This window comes from Furipterus horrens, unplaced genomic scaffold (assembly GCF_987537825.1).
Source record: "Furipterus horrens unplaced genomic scaffold, mFurHor1.1.pri manual_scaffold_2, whole genome shotgun sequence".
In the NCBI taxonomy this organism is placed as follows: Eukaryota; Metazoa; Chordata; class Mammalia; order Chiroptera; family Furipteridae; genus Furipterus; species Furipterus horrens.
The window spans coordinates 157,881,829-157,897,025 of record NW_028327172.1 but is presented as its reverse complement, the minus strand read 5'-3'; the positions used below and the strand labels follow the sequence as shown (position 1 = coordinate 157,897,025).

The 15,197-nt window shown below is 37.1% G+C and overlaps 1 protein-coding gene across 2 annotated transcripts in view; it reads right to left on the bottom strand.

Annotated features, from left to right (window-relative positions):
- The window catches only part of LOC150019807 (radixin-like), a 112,956-nt gene that overhangs the window by 76,019 nt on the left and 21,740 nt on the right, over positions 1–15,197 (bottom strand). For both annotated transcript variants that reach the window (XM_090266689.1, XM_090266688.1), the window contains 3 exons: positions 9,539–9,622; positions 1,006–1,101; positions 272–546 (listed from right to left, as the gene is read on the bottom strand). In XM_090266689.1, the coding sequence (XP_090122815.1) occupies positions 272–546; positions 1,006–1,101; positions 9,539–9,622 (455 nt within the window). The remainder of the gene's footprint in view (positions 1–271; positions 547–1,005; positions 1,102–9,538; positions 9,623–15,197) is intronic.

Below are 15,197 nucleotides of genomic sequence, written 5' to 3'. Positions count from 1 at the left end.
TAAGAATTTTTACCCAGCAGCAACAGTCAGTCACATTCTCACCCAAGCCCAAATCTCTATGTATTGCTTCTCTTGTGGAAATGAACAGAGAAGAGGCAGAAGGTTTAGGTAGTTGCAGACTATATAAGTCTATGGGCATACTGAGTCATGGCTTTTAAACCTAACTCTCTGATTTGGCTGGCAATTTAACATAGTTTTTTAAAAATTCTATTTACAAACTTATGAAATATAATTTTTCAGAGAATATAACATAAAAGCATGTTTCACTTACCGCTGTGGTAGGAGTCTGTCGTTAGCCAGGTAGCCTGGTTTGTGAATCTCTTTGTTATAATCTCCATACTTGGCTTGGACAGCATAGGAAGCCAAGAGGACTGCAGTTTCGGGTGGGCAATATATCTCATCATTTAAGATAGCTTCTTTGACTTGCAAGAAGAAAAGTCTCTGGGTTATTTCTTGAATTAATTCCTCGGAAACATCTTCAGGAAAAAATTTAGCTCTAAATTTGAACTGTAAAGGATTCTCTTTTTTAACATCTTGCTGTGTAACCTGAAACAGTAATTTCAAGTATAATCAACAAAAATCTTAAGTTCAAAATAACTGAATCTAGTTGCACCAAATCCTTTTCAGAAGAAGGTAGGATGTAAAACATTAGTAAGATTTTAAATCTCTAAGATTCTTACTTTAAAAAAATATATTTAAGAAAAAAAGATTCTATGTTCAGAAATATGACCTATAACTCATAGATCCTATCTCATAACCAAACTGTAACTTCTCTTGAGAAGCTTATTCTGTAGATGTTTAAATAAAAGTCAAAGTACTAAGTTATACCTAATAATATTTCTTATGTGCTAAGTTTTCAAATAGGAAAAGTGATATTTCTTTTTGTAAGATAAGCTGATGGTGCCTTATTGAATTAAACGACCCTAAGCTTTGCTAGCATAAATGCAAGATCATTACCTTCTAAGTAACTTAATTATTAGCTGAATGTTATTATACATATTTTACCTTTTTATTTAGTTTAAGCCAAGTAGAATAGCCTTTGCTGTCCACGTACTGCAGTCCAAAAAACCAGACCTCACGCAAACCAACTGTTTTCACCACCTTAAAAAAATAAAAGTCAATTTCAGTTCAACATTCACACTATAACTAGATGGCACTATACTTCAAAAGAGAAACAAAACTACATAGGTATTATAAATATATTCCTTTGTTACAGAGAAGCTCTTTCCTAAATTTAACATGTTAAATAAAGGAAAATTTCTAAAAACTTAAATTCAGGTTTGTATATTAAATTTTATAGTGTTATTTCAATCATACTTGATCCATTTTTTTATACCTCCTTTTTCTTTTCAACTCCCATCATGATCCCAAGATAACAAGAAGAGTCTGGGGAAACAGCTATAGAGCTGTCATAATCGCATTTTACTATTTCAATTTACCCCCACAACAAATGCAGACTCCTGCAGCCACTATGGAAAACAGTATGGAGGTTTCTCAAAAAAATTAAAAATTAAACTGTCTTATTATCCAGCAATTCCACTTCTGGGTATATATCCAAGGAAACCCAAAACAATCAATTAAGTGCCATGCCTGTGGCCCAAAAGGTCACTGGTTCAATTCCCGGTCAGGGCACTTGCCTGGGTTGCTGGCCAGGTCCCCAGTTGGGGGCGTGCAAGAGGCAACCACACATGGATGTTTCTCTCCCTCTCTTCCCCTCTAAAAATAAATAAATAAAATATTTAAGTATATTGCAACCCTATGTTCCATTTACCCCCATAACTACACTATCAGTTAGGCAAGGCAAGCAGTACCATTTTGGTAACAAAGTCTCTGAAGACATTAAAATGCCACGCCCCAGGTTATCCAACTGGTGATTTCACCTCCATTTCTTCTTCCCTTCACTCGCTATTATGTATTCTACGTTCTTCCCTCACTGGGCAAGAAACCATTCTTGGAACATGCCATGAATTTTACCCTTCTACAACTTTGCTCTTGCTTTTTCCTCTGCCTACAGTGTTTCTTCTGTACTTTTACCACCTGTTGAATAATTTATTTCTCAGGGCCCAGCTCAACTAACCTGCGTTCTGTAAATGAAGTTCTATCATCCAGGTAAAATGAATCACTTGTTCCTTGACGTTCCCACAGTACTTTACCTATGTGCTGTGAGAACAGTACTCTATCATATCATAATTAACTGTATTAGCAGTATGTCTATTTACTCTCTTTGTCTAAAATTAAGGGAAGAGATTGTTTGACTTATTCACCTCAATATCCATGTTATCTCAAAGAATGATTAGCCTGTGGTAGGCACTCAAAAGTATTAAGAGTAAATAAAGTGTCAAGTTTGGGCCCATAGCCAGGATTGTACCAACACTTAACATAGCATATTTTTTAAAATCCATATTTAAAATGAGAAAATTGAGCCAGAGGAGATGAGAATTTATTAACATTTAAAAAGCTTTACAGAAAGATACAACATTAGTTCTTAAGTGATAAATATTCTTGGAATTTTTACTTTTAAATCTAAAAACATGCCAGGCACCCTTAGTGGTGTGGCTCAATGGGTTGGTCAGCATCCCACAAACCGAAAGGTTGTTGTTCAATTCCAGTGAGGGCACCTGCGTGGGTTGCCAGCCAGGTCCCCAGTTAGGGGTGTGCAAAAGGTACACACCTATGTTTCTCTCCTACTCTCTCTCCCTCCCTTCCCCTTTCTCTAAAAATAAATAAAATCTTTAAAAACAAAATAAAATAAAAACATGCCAGGCTTCTGGTTTCAAGATAGCAAAACTGAAGCTGTTAGTCTGCTTTCCCTCTTGAAAAATTTCCCTGAAATCTCTCTCTCTCACACACACACACCAATTAAAAACAGGAAATATTACTTAGCTGTGCTAAGAAGGGTTACCATTAAAAAAAATCAAAACTGAGAAATTTCTGGATGATCTGGATGAGAAATTTCTGAGATATACTATAAAATCTCATACTGATGCAAAATCTAACCAATGCCAAACAACAGAACTTTTACATGGACAAAGACCCCGATAATTTATCTTGGCAAAATATAGGTAGTCCCAACAGAGCCACAGAAAACAATGCAGCTCAGAGTGGCAGGGGAGGAAATTTATACAGGTCAAGGGCAAGAGAGGAAAGTGTAGTGTAGCTGGCCTCAGCTTCTGCCTCTACACTTTGTGTGATTCGCAATGCTGGGTAAGTAAAAGGGGACTTGCCACAGTAGGCACCAGAAACAGTACCTTAACTTTAGACTATCAAAACAAACACCAGAAAGAGCAGGAGAGCTCAGCTGTGAAATTCCTGAAGAGGCCTTGTATTTTCAACAGCTCTCTTTGCCTACTTCTGGAAATGTTCCAAGATACTTTCCATCACATAACATGTAAAGGGTGAGGCAAAAGTATGTTTACAGCTGTGAGTACACAAAACAGAATTTATTTTTGTATTATTAAGTATTGTACTATTTTTAATATGAACTGTAAACCCAATTTTTCCCACCCTGTATAAGTAAAAAATAATAAGCTCAGACACATAACTACAATATATGTATATTTATTTATAAATTATACACATTCTATCATACATATATTATAAAGCACATAATTTTTAAATAATTTGAAAAAAGAAAGACAAACACATAAACATTTTGGTACATTTTTTTCTTGCATCCTAACAGATCATGCTGAGCACTCCCTGAGGTTATGAATATTCTACTTCTATCCCACAGGTAGAAGCTGGAAGATGAAGCTACTGAAGGAAGAGTCAGCAGGGAGCAAACAATGAACCTTAAGCACTAAACTAGAACCTCCTACACACAGCAGGTGGCCTCAAGCCAACATCATAATTAGAAGAGAGACTTTGCTGTAGGTGGATTCAAGTAGCTATGTACTGTACCCTCATTTGAGAGGACACCTATCTCTAGGTCTGTTCCTGGCCTAACCCTGAACCTACCTACCTGCCAGTTCACTCCATATACTCACTACACCCAAAGTTTAAGCCTGCTTTTAGATTCTTACACTCAGGCTCAAGAGAATTTGTCAGAAAACAGAACAGCGACTCTAAGAATTGTCAAGAAAGCCCATAACAGATAACAATCCTTAATCTAGACCTTCAATTACAATATGAAATATTATGTATATATGTGTACTGTATGCATATATGTAAAATACAGTTCTGTGTACTTTACATGGAGTCTCAATTCTCATAACCACCTTCTAAGGGAGCAACATTATCATCAACCTAATTGTACAAAAGAGAAAAAAAAGGCAAAGGCAGGAATCTGTCCAAAGTTGAACAGCTATAGCCAGGATTCTACTGTGGGCAGATGTGGCTGCAGAGCCCATATTTTTAAGCTACTACACATTATTGCACTTTAATAAATGGGTTTCATTTTCCCAGTATCCAGGCTAAAGCAATTCTGCTTAATAAATAACAAATAATTTATTTCTCAATATCAATATCAAAAAGGTCCATTTGCTGGTTAGTTTTTGACTACCACAAGCATTTCACTCATTATATAAATAACATTTCAACTTGCTATGAAGTACAATAAATGCTAACTCCATTCACATTTTTATTCAAATAAGATAGGCTATATATTTACAAGTAAGAGGTCTAGAAGAATCAACATAAGTGGTTATTAATTCACAAGGTAAAATATCTATAATGTAGAGTGAATACAGCTGCTTATGATTTTGTTTTAAACATTCACTCACTTGAATTCAGGCCAAGATGGAGACGTAGACAGACACGCTGCGTCACCCTCCACAACTAAGAAGGAATACGGCTACCTCAAAACTAGAAACAACCAGAAGTTCCAGAAAATCAGAATGCACGGAAGCCCAGCAAACAAAGATATAAAGAAGAAATACTCATCCACACAGGTAGAAGGGGCAGAGCCGGGGTGGAGAGGACATGGTGTGGTGGCAGCAGCAGTGGCGGCAGGGGCAGGCTGACGGAAAGCGCAGTCACACGTTTTAGAAAGTCGGGAGGGACACCTGAAGAGCGTTCCCAGCTCCTCACTGGACCTCACAACTACAGTCCCAGCACCAGGAAAATCAAGCCTCATTGCTTCTGACTGTGCTGACCAGTGGGGGTTGGGGTGGAGGCAGAAACTGCTGGTCTCTCAGCAGAGTCTGCTTGTTTAAAGGGCCCCCACGGTCCTAGAACGGCCACAGACCCACCCACTCTGAAAACGACAGCCAGGGCAGCAGCTAGAGGGGCGCCAGTCCGGTGCGGAAGTGGGAAAGGTGCCTGGAAAAGGGGCGAGTGCTGGGCAGGCAGCACTGTTCCCTCTCGGACCCCTCCCCCACATACAGCGCCACAACGTGGTGAAACAGGTCGACCTGTACTGATGAATCCGTAAGGCTTCGCCCCTTACAATGTAACAGGAGCGAAAGCTCTACCTGGGACTCGGAAGCAAACAAACACAGGAGCCTGTCAAAATGAGGAGACAGAGAAATATGGCCCAAAAGGGGGAATAAATCAAGGTTCCAGTGGGAGAACTAAGCGACAAGGAGATAGACAACCTCACAGATGAGGAGATAGACAACCTCACAGATGCAGAATTCAAAACACTGGTGATAAAGATGCTCACAGGCTAGACAGTTATGCTTGAGTACGGCAAATGCATAAGAGAAGAAGTGAAGGCTATGCTAAGTGAAATGAAGAAAAATCCACACAAAACCAATGGTGAAGGGAAGGAAAACCGGGCTTCAAATCAGAGATTTGGAACATAAGGAAGAAAAAAACAGTCAACCAGTGCAGAATGAGGAGCAAGAACTGAAAAAAATGAGAAAAACTTCCCAAATTTTGCACAGCAGATGGACATACAGGTCTGGGAGGCACGAAGGGTCCCAGGCGAGCTGGATCCAGAGGGGACCACACCAGGATGCATCATGACTGAGATGCCAAAGGTGAAAGATAAAGACAGAGTCCTAGGGGCAGCAAGAAAGAGGCAGAGAGTTGCCTACAGGGGGGTGCCTATAGGACTATCAGCTGATTTCTCAGAGGACAGTTTGCAGGCACGAAGGGACTGGCAAGCAGTATTCAATGTGATGAAAGGCAACCTGCAACCAGAATTACTCTATCCAGCAAGGCTATCATTTGGAATGGAAGGGCAGATGAAGTGCTTTCCAGACAAGGTAAAGCTATTGGAGTTCATCATCACCGAGCCATTATTATATGAAATGTCAAAGGGACTTACTTAAGAAAAAGAAGATCAAAACTATGAACACTAAAATTACAACAAACTCACAACTATCAACAACTGAATCTAAAAAAGAAAAACAAAATCCAACTAAGCAAACCAGAATAGAAACAGAATCATAGGTCTGGGGATCATTTGGAGGGTTATGAGCTGGGGAGAAATGGGGAGATGTTGCAGGAATTAAGAAGCATAATCAGTTGGTACAAAATAGACAGGGGGAAGTTAAGAATAATATAGGGAATGGTGAAGCCAAATAACTTATATTCATGACCCATGGACATGAACTAAGGGGGGTGGAATTGCTGGAGGAAAGGGGGCTACTGGGCAGAGGGGAGCAAAGGGGGAAAAAATTGGAACTACTGTAACAACATAATCAATAAAATATACTTAAAAAAACAATTTGCTCACTCACACACACACCAAAAAAAGCCTTTCATCTTCCAAAAAGACCTTATCAGGGCTTTCTAGATCATTAATTACCTAATCGAGAAATTAAGTACACCACTTTGTCAAGAAAAACAACTTTCCAGGAATTTAAATTTTTTATTTCATATTTTGGATCAGTATGTGAGAGAATGACTCCTAATAAAACCAAGATGTGTAACAGGTTATTTACAGATGTAAAAAAATTCTGTGTAGCACACCAAAATATATACTTTTGCTGATCTGACAAAAAGTAGGTATAATTTTAAAATTTTTATTTATTGATTTTAGAGGTGGGGGCAGAAAGAAAAGGGGGAACGAGGGAGAAAAGAAGAGAGGGAAGGGAAAGGGCGAGAGGGAAAGAGAGAGAGGAGAGAAGGAGAGAGGGACAGAGTAAGAGAGAGAAGGGAAAGAAATGCCGATTTGTTGCTGCATCCACTCATGAACTCATTGGTTGATTTTTGTATGTGTCCTGGCTAGGGATCAAACCCACAACCTTATCATATTGGGGCTACACCAACCAAGTAAGCTATTCAGCCAGGACAAAAATAGGTACAACTTTGATTCATTCACAGTGGATGGTTACTGTTTTGTTGGCTGTTGTCATTTTTTTGTTGACAACTTAAGGGAAAAAAGGTCAGTGCCCCTAACTAAATAGTCAGGTATTGCATGTTTTAAAAATTCTTGCAGCAAACCGGTTGAAAATTGCTGCTCTAAGGTCAAATTAATCTGACCACAGACTACCGCTCTCTTGCTCATATATAAAAGTTTATATAAATGTTAGAAGTCTCATGCCACACAAGATGTATCACTATCCTCTTCTTTGCAATTATCAATTCACCTAACTTACCTGACCCCTAGGCACCAATCTTTCTCCTCCTTTTCCCGATAAAACTTGATTATTTAGAACACTGCATAGAGCATCACCTGAGGAGCTTAAATTTTAAAAAAAATAACACACAAACTAATGGTTTAAAGTAGGTCTCAGATAATAAAATCTGAATTTCTGGAGGTGGTTTCCAAGCACTGCCCCACCCTCCTCGCCGTTTTTTTTTTGTTTTTTTTTTTTTAAACCACAGGTGACTAAATTGTGCACTAAGGAGAGAAAAAAAGATAATAATCAGTAATCCAAGTTCCTTAACATGACATCCATGTTCTAATCCCAGGCTAGCAAACAAGTCTATGGCATCAAACTGCTATTCCTCGTCGTCCTCGTCGGCAGCCGTCCGTCTCGAGAGACGATGGTGTAGCTTCTTAAGTCTATCTGCACCGCCGAGAATGGCTGTGCAGTCCGACTCGGGAGTGACACGGTAATTGTCTCCTCCCGTGTTGAATCGACATCTTGCGATGACACTGGAGTGTCCTCTCCAGTGGAGCTGAAGCTACAGAGCCTGGGCAGGGTGATATGGAGGGTCTGCTGTTGCCCATGCAGCAGACCCCCCCTCTCTTCGCAGCTGAAGGGTCCAAGGGAAAGACGGAGTCAATACAGCTTGGCTTCACATGCGCCGCAGGAGTTGCCAGTGTTGACTACAACGTCAAACCGCCTTAGGGACTCCGGCTCCGGATTTTCTGTCGGGGTTTACTCCCTTAGCCTTTCCCCTGAAGAGGTATGCCGCAAGGCAGCGGAGGTTTTTTGGAGTCAGAGTTTTCCTTCTCTGATGTGCCCTGACTGGAAGATCGAACCAGCGACACTTAGCTCGCAGGCCGACGCTCAATCCACTGAGCCAAACCAGCCAGGGCTGGGGATGTAAAGTACAGGACAGAGAATACAGTCATTATTACAATACCTATGTATTGCCAGACTGGTACTTGAAATATCGAGGGACCATTTCTAAAGTATATAATTGTCTAGTCACTATGCTGTAAACCTAAAACTAATACAAAATAATATTGAATATAAACTGTAATTGAAAAATAAAATCATAGGCCCTCTGTGTGTCCTCCTTGACTAAGTGTCTATTGAGGTCCTTTGACCATTTTTAATTCGATTGTTTATCTTGCTGGTCTTGAGTCATATAAGTTATATATTTTAGAGATCAAACCTTTATCCGAGATATCATTGGCAAATATGTTTTCCCATATAGTTGGTTCCCTTTTCATTTTAATGATGTTTTCTTTAGCTGTGCAGAGCTTTTTAATTTGATGCAGTTTCTTTCGTTTATTCTTTCCTTTATTTCCCTTGCCCTAGGAGATATATCGGCAAAAATATTGCTATGTGGGATATCAGAAGTTTTCCTGCCTATGTTTTCCTCTAAGGCTTCTATGGTGTCATGACTTTTTTATCCATCTTGATTTATTTTGGTGTATGGTGTAAGTTGGTGGTCTAGTTTCATTTTTTTTTGCACGTACCTGTCCAGATCTTCCAACACCACTTGTTGAAGAGGTTATTTTTACTCCATTTTATGTTCCTGCCCCCTCTGTCAAATATTAATTGATCACAGAGACTTGGGTTTATTTCTGGGCTCTCTATTTTGTTCCATTGATCTATGTGTCTGTTCTTACACAAATACTAGGCTGTTTTGATTTAGAGTGGCCTTGTAATATAGTTTGATATCAAGTATTGCTGGGGATAAGGGAAAACAACAGGGGAGATATGGGATAACTGTAAGTGAACAACAATAATAAAATAAAATAAAATAAAATAAAATAAAATGCTAAAAAAAGAAAAAAATTAAGATGACAGCTAAAAAAGAACAATTGCTAATATTTATTTTTTAAATCCTATCCCTCAAATCTAAGAATGACAAGGAATATCTATACGGCTGTTCAAGATATCTGAATATGTATTGTGAAAAACTCCAGTGCTACAATGTTGCACTATCAATAAAAACAGAAAAAGAAGTGCCATAGCATGCACACTATGGTGTCAAAAGCTGCATACTTCATGTGGTTAAATGATACCTGGTCAAAAAGTTGTTTGCCAGTTGTATTGGGCTGGATGGCAAATTCCAGCTCAGCATCCATTGTGGTTACTCTTACGTTGATCTGTAATAAAAACGAAAGAAATAATCATTGGGAAAGAGAATACACTTATTATTAAGCAAGAGAAAACATTTTTATCTGATTTCTAAAATAAAGTAATATAATGTGCAGGCAGTAAAGACCAACTCCATAACTGTATTTAATAGTTTCTTTTTATTTTATTTATTGTTAAGATCTTATTTATTTTTAGAAAGAGGGGAAGGGAGGGAGAAAGAGAGGGAAAGAAATATCAATATGTAAGAGAAACAATCAGTTGCCTCTCAAACGCCACCAACTGGGGACCTGGCCTGCAAACCCAGGCATGTGCCCTGACACGGAATTGAACCAGTGACCTTTCAGATCATAGGCCGGAACTCAATCCACTGGGCCACACCAGCCAGGGCAATAGGTTCTTTAATAGATAAAGTAAGAAGATTTGATTTTAATTATAGAAAATCTTAAATCTATTTACAAAACAAAGACCTTAGTAAGTCTTATTTAAAGAGCTTTTATTGAATTCCTAACATACTAGACACTAGGCCATGAACTTTTCATATTCTCATTTAGCCCCTGCAACAATTCTAAGAGATATGCTCATTTCTACAGAAACTGAAACAGTTCCCATTATTTGCACAATGACACATGAATATCAAATGCAGAACAGGCATTTAAACTGAAGTATAACTTGCAATTCTTTGAATGTCATTCAGTATCTCTTATTTCTTTAAACACAAAAATCAGAGTTTTATTTATACTGCAAATGCATTCTTCACTTTATAAAAAGCATTCATCTACTGCCCTTTGTTAGTCTACTTTAAACTAACTTTTTTTGTGTGTAAATAGCTTTCTAGTTGGATTATCTTACCCAAAACTTAACATGCCTTAACCAAAATAATTTTTGTATTTATCTTATATGTTTATTTTATTTTTGTTCAACTGCAGTTGTCCAAATTTTCCCCTTATTGCTCTCCCCTGCCCTGCCTCCCTACCAGTCAATCCCTACCCTGCTGTCCATGTCCATGGGTCCTTCATACTTGTTCCTTGACCAGACCCTTCCCCTGCTTTCCTCTGTTATCCCCCTTCCGTTAACCAAAATAATTTAAACTCCAGAGTACCATCTTTACCTAGAATTCATAATGATGTGGTGCAAATATATCTTTTAAACTTTAACTCCACTGTTAGAACTCTAAATCAGACTTTCTCCTTACACCTTTTATTCATTCTAACCACTACCTCTATACCTATAGATCTTCTACCTTCCCTAATCAAATAAATCTTAGAGATTGTTCCTTCTTTAAAGTAATACCTATTAGGAACTATTGATACACATAAAACAATACATGTAACACATGTAAACAATAAAACATAATAATGTTCAATTGTGACATTCCTGGAAGAGCTTCTAAAACCCTTGGAATTTCCTGAGTGAGAGATGAGAGGAGCATCTTTTGTTATTCATAATAAGCCCCTTTCATACATATCAGTTTATGCTAATGAGTTGACTCTAGATGGGATCCTAGATAGCATCACTATGGGGAGGGCGTGGTAGCCAGAGAAACCAACCATGTGATCAGAAGAACCAACCATGTTATTAGAGCCACGCACCCCAACCTCCAGGGAGAGGAGAAAGTAGGAATTGAGTTCATCATCAATGGTCAATGATTTAATCAATCATGCCTACATAATGGAAATTTCATAAAAACCCAAAAGGTAGGGGTTCAGTAAGCTTCCAAGTTGGTGAACGCACCCACATGCAAAGAAGATGGTACACCCAAATTCTACAAGGGCAGAAGTTCCTGTGCTTAGGACCGTTCTGTACCACATCATCTGTATCTCCCTCCTCTTCATCCGTATCCTTTATATTAACCAGTAGTAGAAAGTCAAGTGTTTCCCTGAATTCTGTGAGCTGTTATAACAAATAAAAGCAACTGAGGAGGGAATCATGGAAATCCTCAATTTGTAGTCAGATTATATAGAAGTGCACATAACCTGGGACCCACTACTTGTGATTGGTGTCTGAAGAGTGGAAGGCAGCCATTAACCTGTGGAGTCTGTGCTAAATGCCAGGTAGCTAGTGTCAGAATGAATTAAATTACAGGACACACAATTAGCATCCACACAGAATTGGAGAATTGCTGGATGTGGAAAACCCACATATCTGGAGTCAGAAATTTTGTGAGTAAAGTTTTCATTTACTCATAAATCTACCACCATATCTTAACAAGAAATGACAAATAATATTGCCTATATCAGTGTATTTCTTCTTTGTGAATTTCCCTCTCCCTAATCCCTCAGAGGAAAGCACTAACCTGAATTTCCTGTTTGTCATTCCTTTGCTTTTTAAAAAAAGAACAGTTCTATTACAAATAATTCTATCTATATGTAAAGTTAGTTTTTCTTGTAAAATTTCATTTTTCTTGATTTTTAACTATATTAAAATTGTACAGTACTTACTAATGAAGTTTTCTTTCGTGATGTGGGCAATAGTTACATGGGTATGAATATGCACCAACTTACAAAATATTTGATAAAAAAGTTTTAACAAAAAGTATACTATACTGTAGTTTGTTTTTTTCACAATTATAGTTCCAAGATTCACTGATGTTTCTGTGAGTAGTATTTACTGCTATACAATATCTATGTTAGCCAATAATTTATTTACCCATTTTCCTGTCAATAGACATTGTTTCCAATCTTTACCATTATGAATAATACTTCTATCAACATTCTTATACATGTTTCCTACTGCATATATGTCTAGACCAATTTCTCTAGAAGAGTTTCTGGGTAATAACTTGTGCATACCTTCAACTTTACCATGTAATGCTATATACTGTCTTCCAACATGACAGTATCAACTTAAATTCCCATCAATAGTGTCTAAGAATTTTTGCTGATCTGCATTTTCCACCAACAGTGGGTATTACCAGATTTGTTTTAATGTCTGACAATGTAGTGGATGTAAACGACATTTTAATATGGGCTTAATGTGCAGATCTCCTATTTCTAATGAGGCTGAGAACATTTTCGTATGGGTGGTATGCAGAATTCTAAGATGGCCCCAGCATCTCCATTCCTGCTGTTACTCTCATGAGTAACACGGGAAGATGATGTGAGTGGGCCTAAGTTAATCATATGAATCCTTTAAAAGCAAAACCTTTTCTCCGAGTGGTTGCAGAAGTCAGATTCAAAATTCGGAGGGGTCACAGGACAAGTACCTGACACCAGCCCCTAGGAGCCAAAAGTGACCCCTGGCCAACAGCTAGCAAGAAAATGGGAACTTCATCCTCCAGTAAAAAAATAAAAAAATAAAAAATAAAAGGGGGATCATTTTTTGCAAGGAAATAAATTCTCCCAGTAAAAGGAATGAGCTTGGAAGAGAACCCCAAGCTCCAGATAAGAATACAGCGGAGCTAAATCTTGATTTCAGGCCAGTGAAACCCTGAGCAGAGAACCCAGTCACATCATCCCATATTGCTAACCTATAAAACAGCAAGATATAAATGGATGTTGTTTTAAGCTACTAAAATTGTAGTAATTTTTTTACAGAGCAACATAAATCTAATACAATATGTTTACTGCCTACTCAGTCTCCACATCTTTGAAATATCTATTCATGTGTATTGCTTATTTTTCTAGTTGGGTTGTCTTTTTCTTACCCCTATGTAGGAAATCTTTATATATCCTAGGTACTTTGTCAGTTATTTGTGTTAGGAAATTTTTATTCTCCCAGTTAGTAGTCTGTCCTTCTACTTTATAAAGTGCACTTCTTTATGGCACACATATACTTAATTTTAATATTGAATTTACCAATGTTTATTTACAGTTTTTTGTGCCATTTTTAAGAAATATTTCTCTTACTCTGAAATCAGAATATTAACTAATCAGTATACATGTAATATTTTCCTAATGAAGTTTTATTTTTCATAAGTTGTCTTCAATGATTTTTGCTTATGATTTGAAGTAGAAGTCCAATTTATTTTTTAATCCTCATTAGGATAAAGATACAGAGATTTAAAATATCCAAATGATGTACACTGGTTCGTTAATTCGTGTTCCAAAGACCACTCTGCCACAAATCAAATGTCTATAGGTATAGGTCTGATCCTGCGCTAATTCTGCTTGCATTGGTCAATTTAACCATTCTGCCAATACCATACTGTCTTAATTACTATATCTTTAAATAAGTCTTGACATCTGGTAGAGCAAGTCTCCCCTCATTATGTTCAGAACTGTTTTAGCTATTCTTAGCTCTTTGCTTTTGCTTTTAGTTTCATATAAAATTGTAAACTTTTCATTATAAATCATAATCAATACCCTATCATGATTTAAATTGGAACTATACTAAATTCACTAACACAACAAATTCTCTTGGGGTGAGTAATGACATCTTTTCAATATGGACTCTCCTATCCATGGCTATGGTTCTCCCTGTGAATTTAGGTCTTCTTTAGGTCCACAATCCCTTGACATCCTAAAAGCATTAAAAACAAGTTTATTAGCTAATTTCTAGCAAAAATTTGACTTGCAGTGATATGAGACTAACTAGTAAATTAATTCACCCCACTACTAATGAATATTCACACTCTTATCTACAGATAATGAAAAGTCTCATGATAATGACATGTACACATAAATATGGCATATTAGCTTTCTAGAATCCAAAAAATCCCAAATACTGAAACTCAATTAGCTTAAAGGGTTTCAAATTATAAGAATGTAATAAAAACCTTTCTAAGCATTTTCATGGTTTTGCTTCTGTAGAAATGCAATTAATTGATTTTTATATCGATCCTTATCAGTTCCTTGCCAATTGTTGTAATAAGCCTGTAAATCTTTGTGTTTATATAAACCAGGAACCAGAGAACCTTTTCTGTAAAGGACCAAACAGGAAATATTTTAGGTGTTGCAGACCATACAGTCTGCTGCATCTACTCAACTATGTTACTATAGCAACAAAGCAGTTACAGAGAATAAAGCACACTATCTTCCAATAAAACTTGACATTGAAATTTGAATTTCATATGATTTTCACATATGAAATATTATTTGATTTTTTTTACAACCATTCAAAACATAAAACCAATTAACAAGCTATACAAAAACAAGTGGCGGGCTGGATTTGGCCTACGGGCCATAATTTGCCAACCCCTTATATAAAATAAGAATCTTAACATCTTCAAATGCTGTTTTTCCTTTCAGGTTCTTTAGCTTTTCAACAATTTTTTTTGTAAAGGTTTCAGTTCATTGTTGAAAAGCAACTGTGAGAGAGAGACTCTATCTTTTACCTTGTTCCTGATTTTAAAAGAAATGCTTCCACTGTTTACACATTTAACAACAGTTTTTGCTGTAGCTTTTCTTTTAGATCTAGCCTGAGTATTGGTTACTGTTTTTAAATCATGAATAGTTGTTCAATTTTAGCAACTGCGCCCTCTAAATTTATTATATAATTTTTCTCCTTTAAATTGACCATGTTAATTGTGATATTGTTTGTTGTTTGACCACCAAAATGTAATAAACTTATATTTGGACACATGGCTACTAAGCTACAGAACATCTCAATGTCTCTTGCTATTAGATACGGCTACGTGACTAAGCT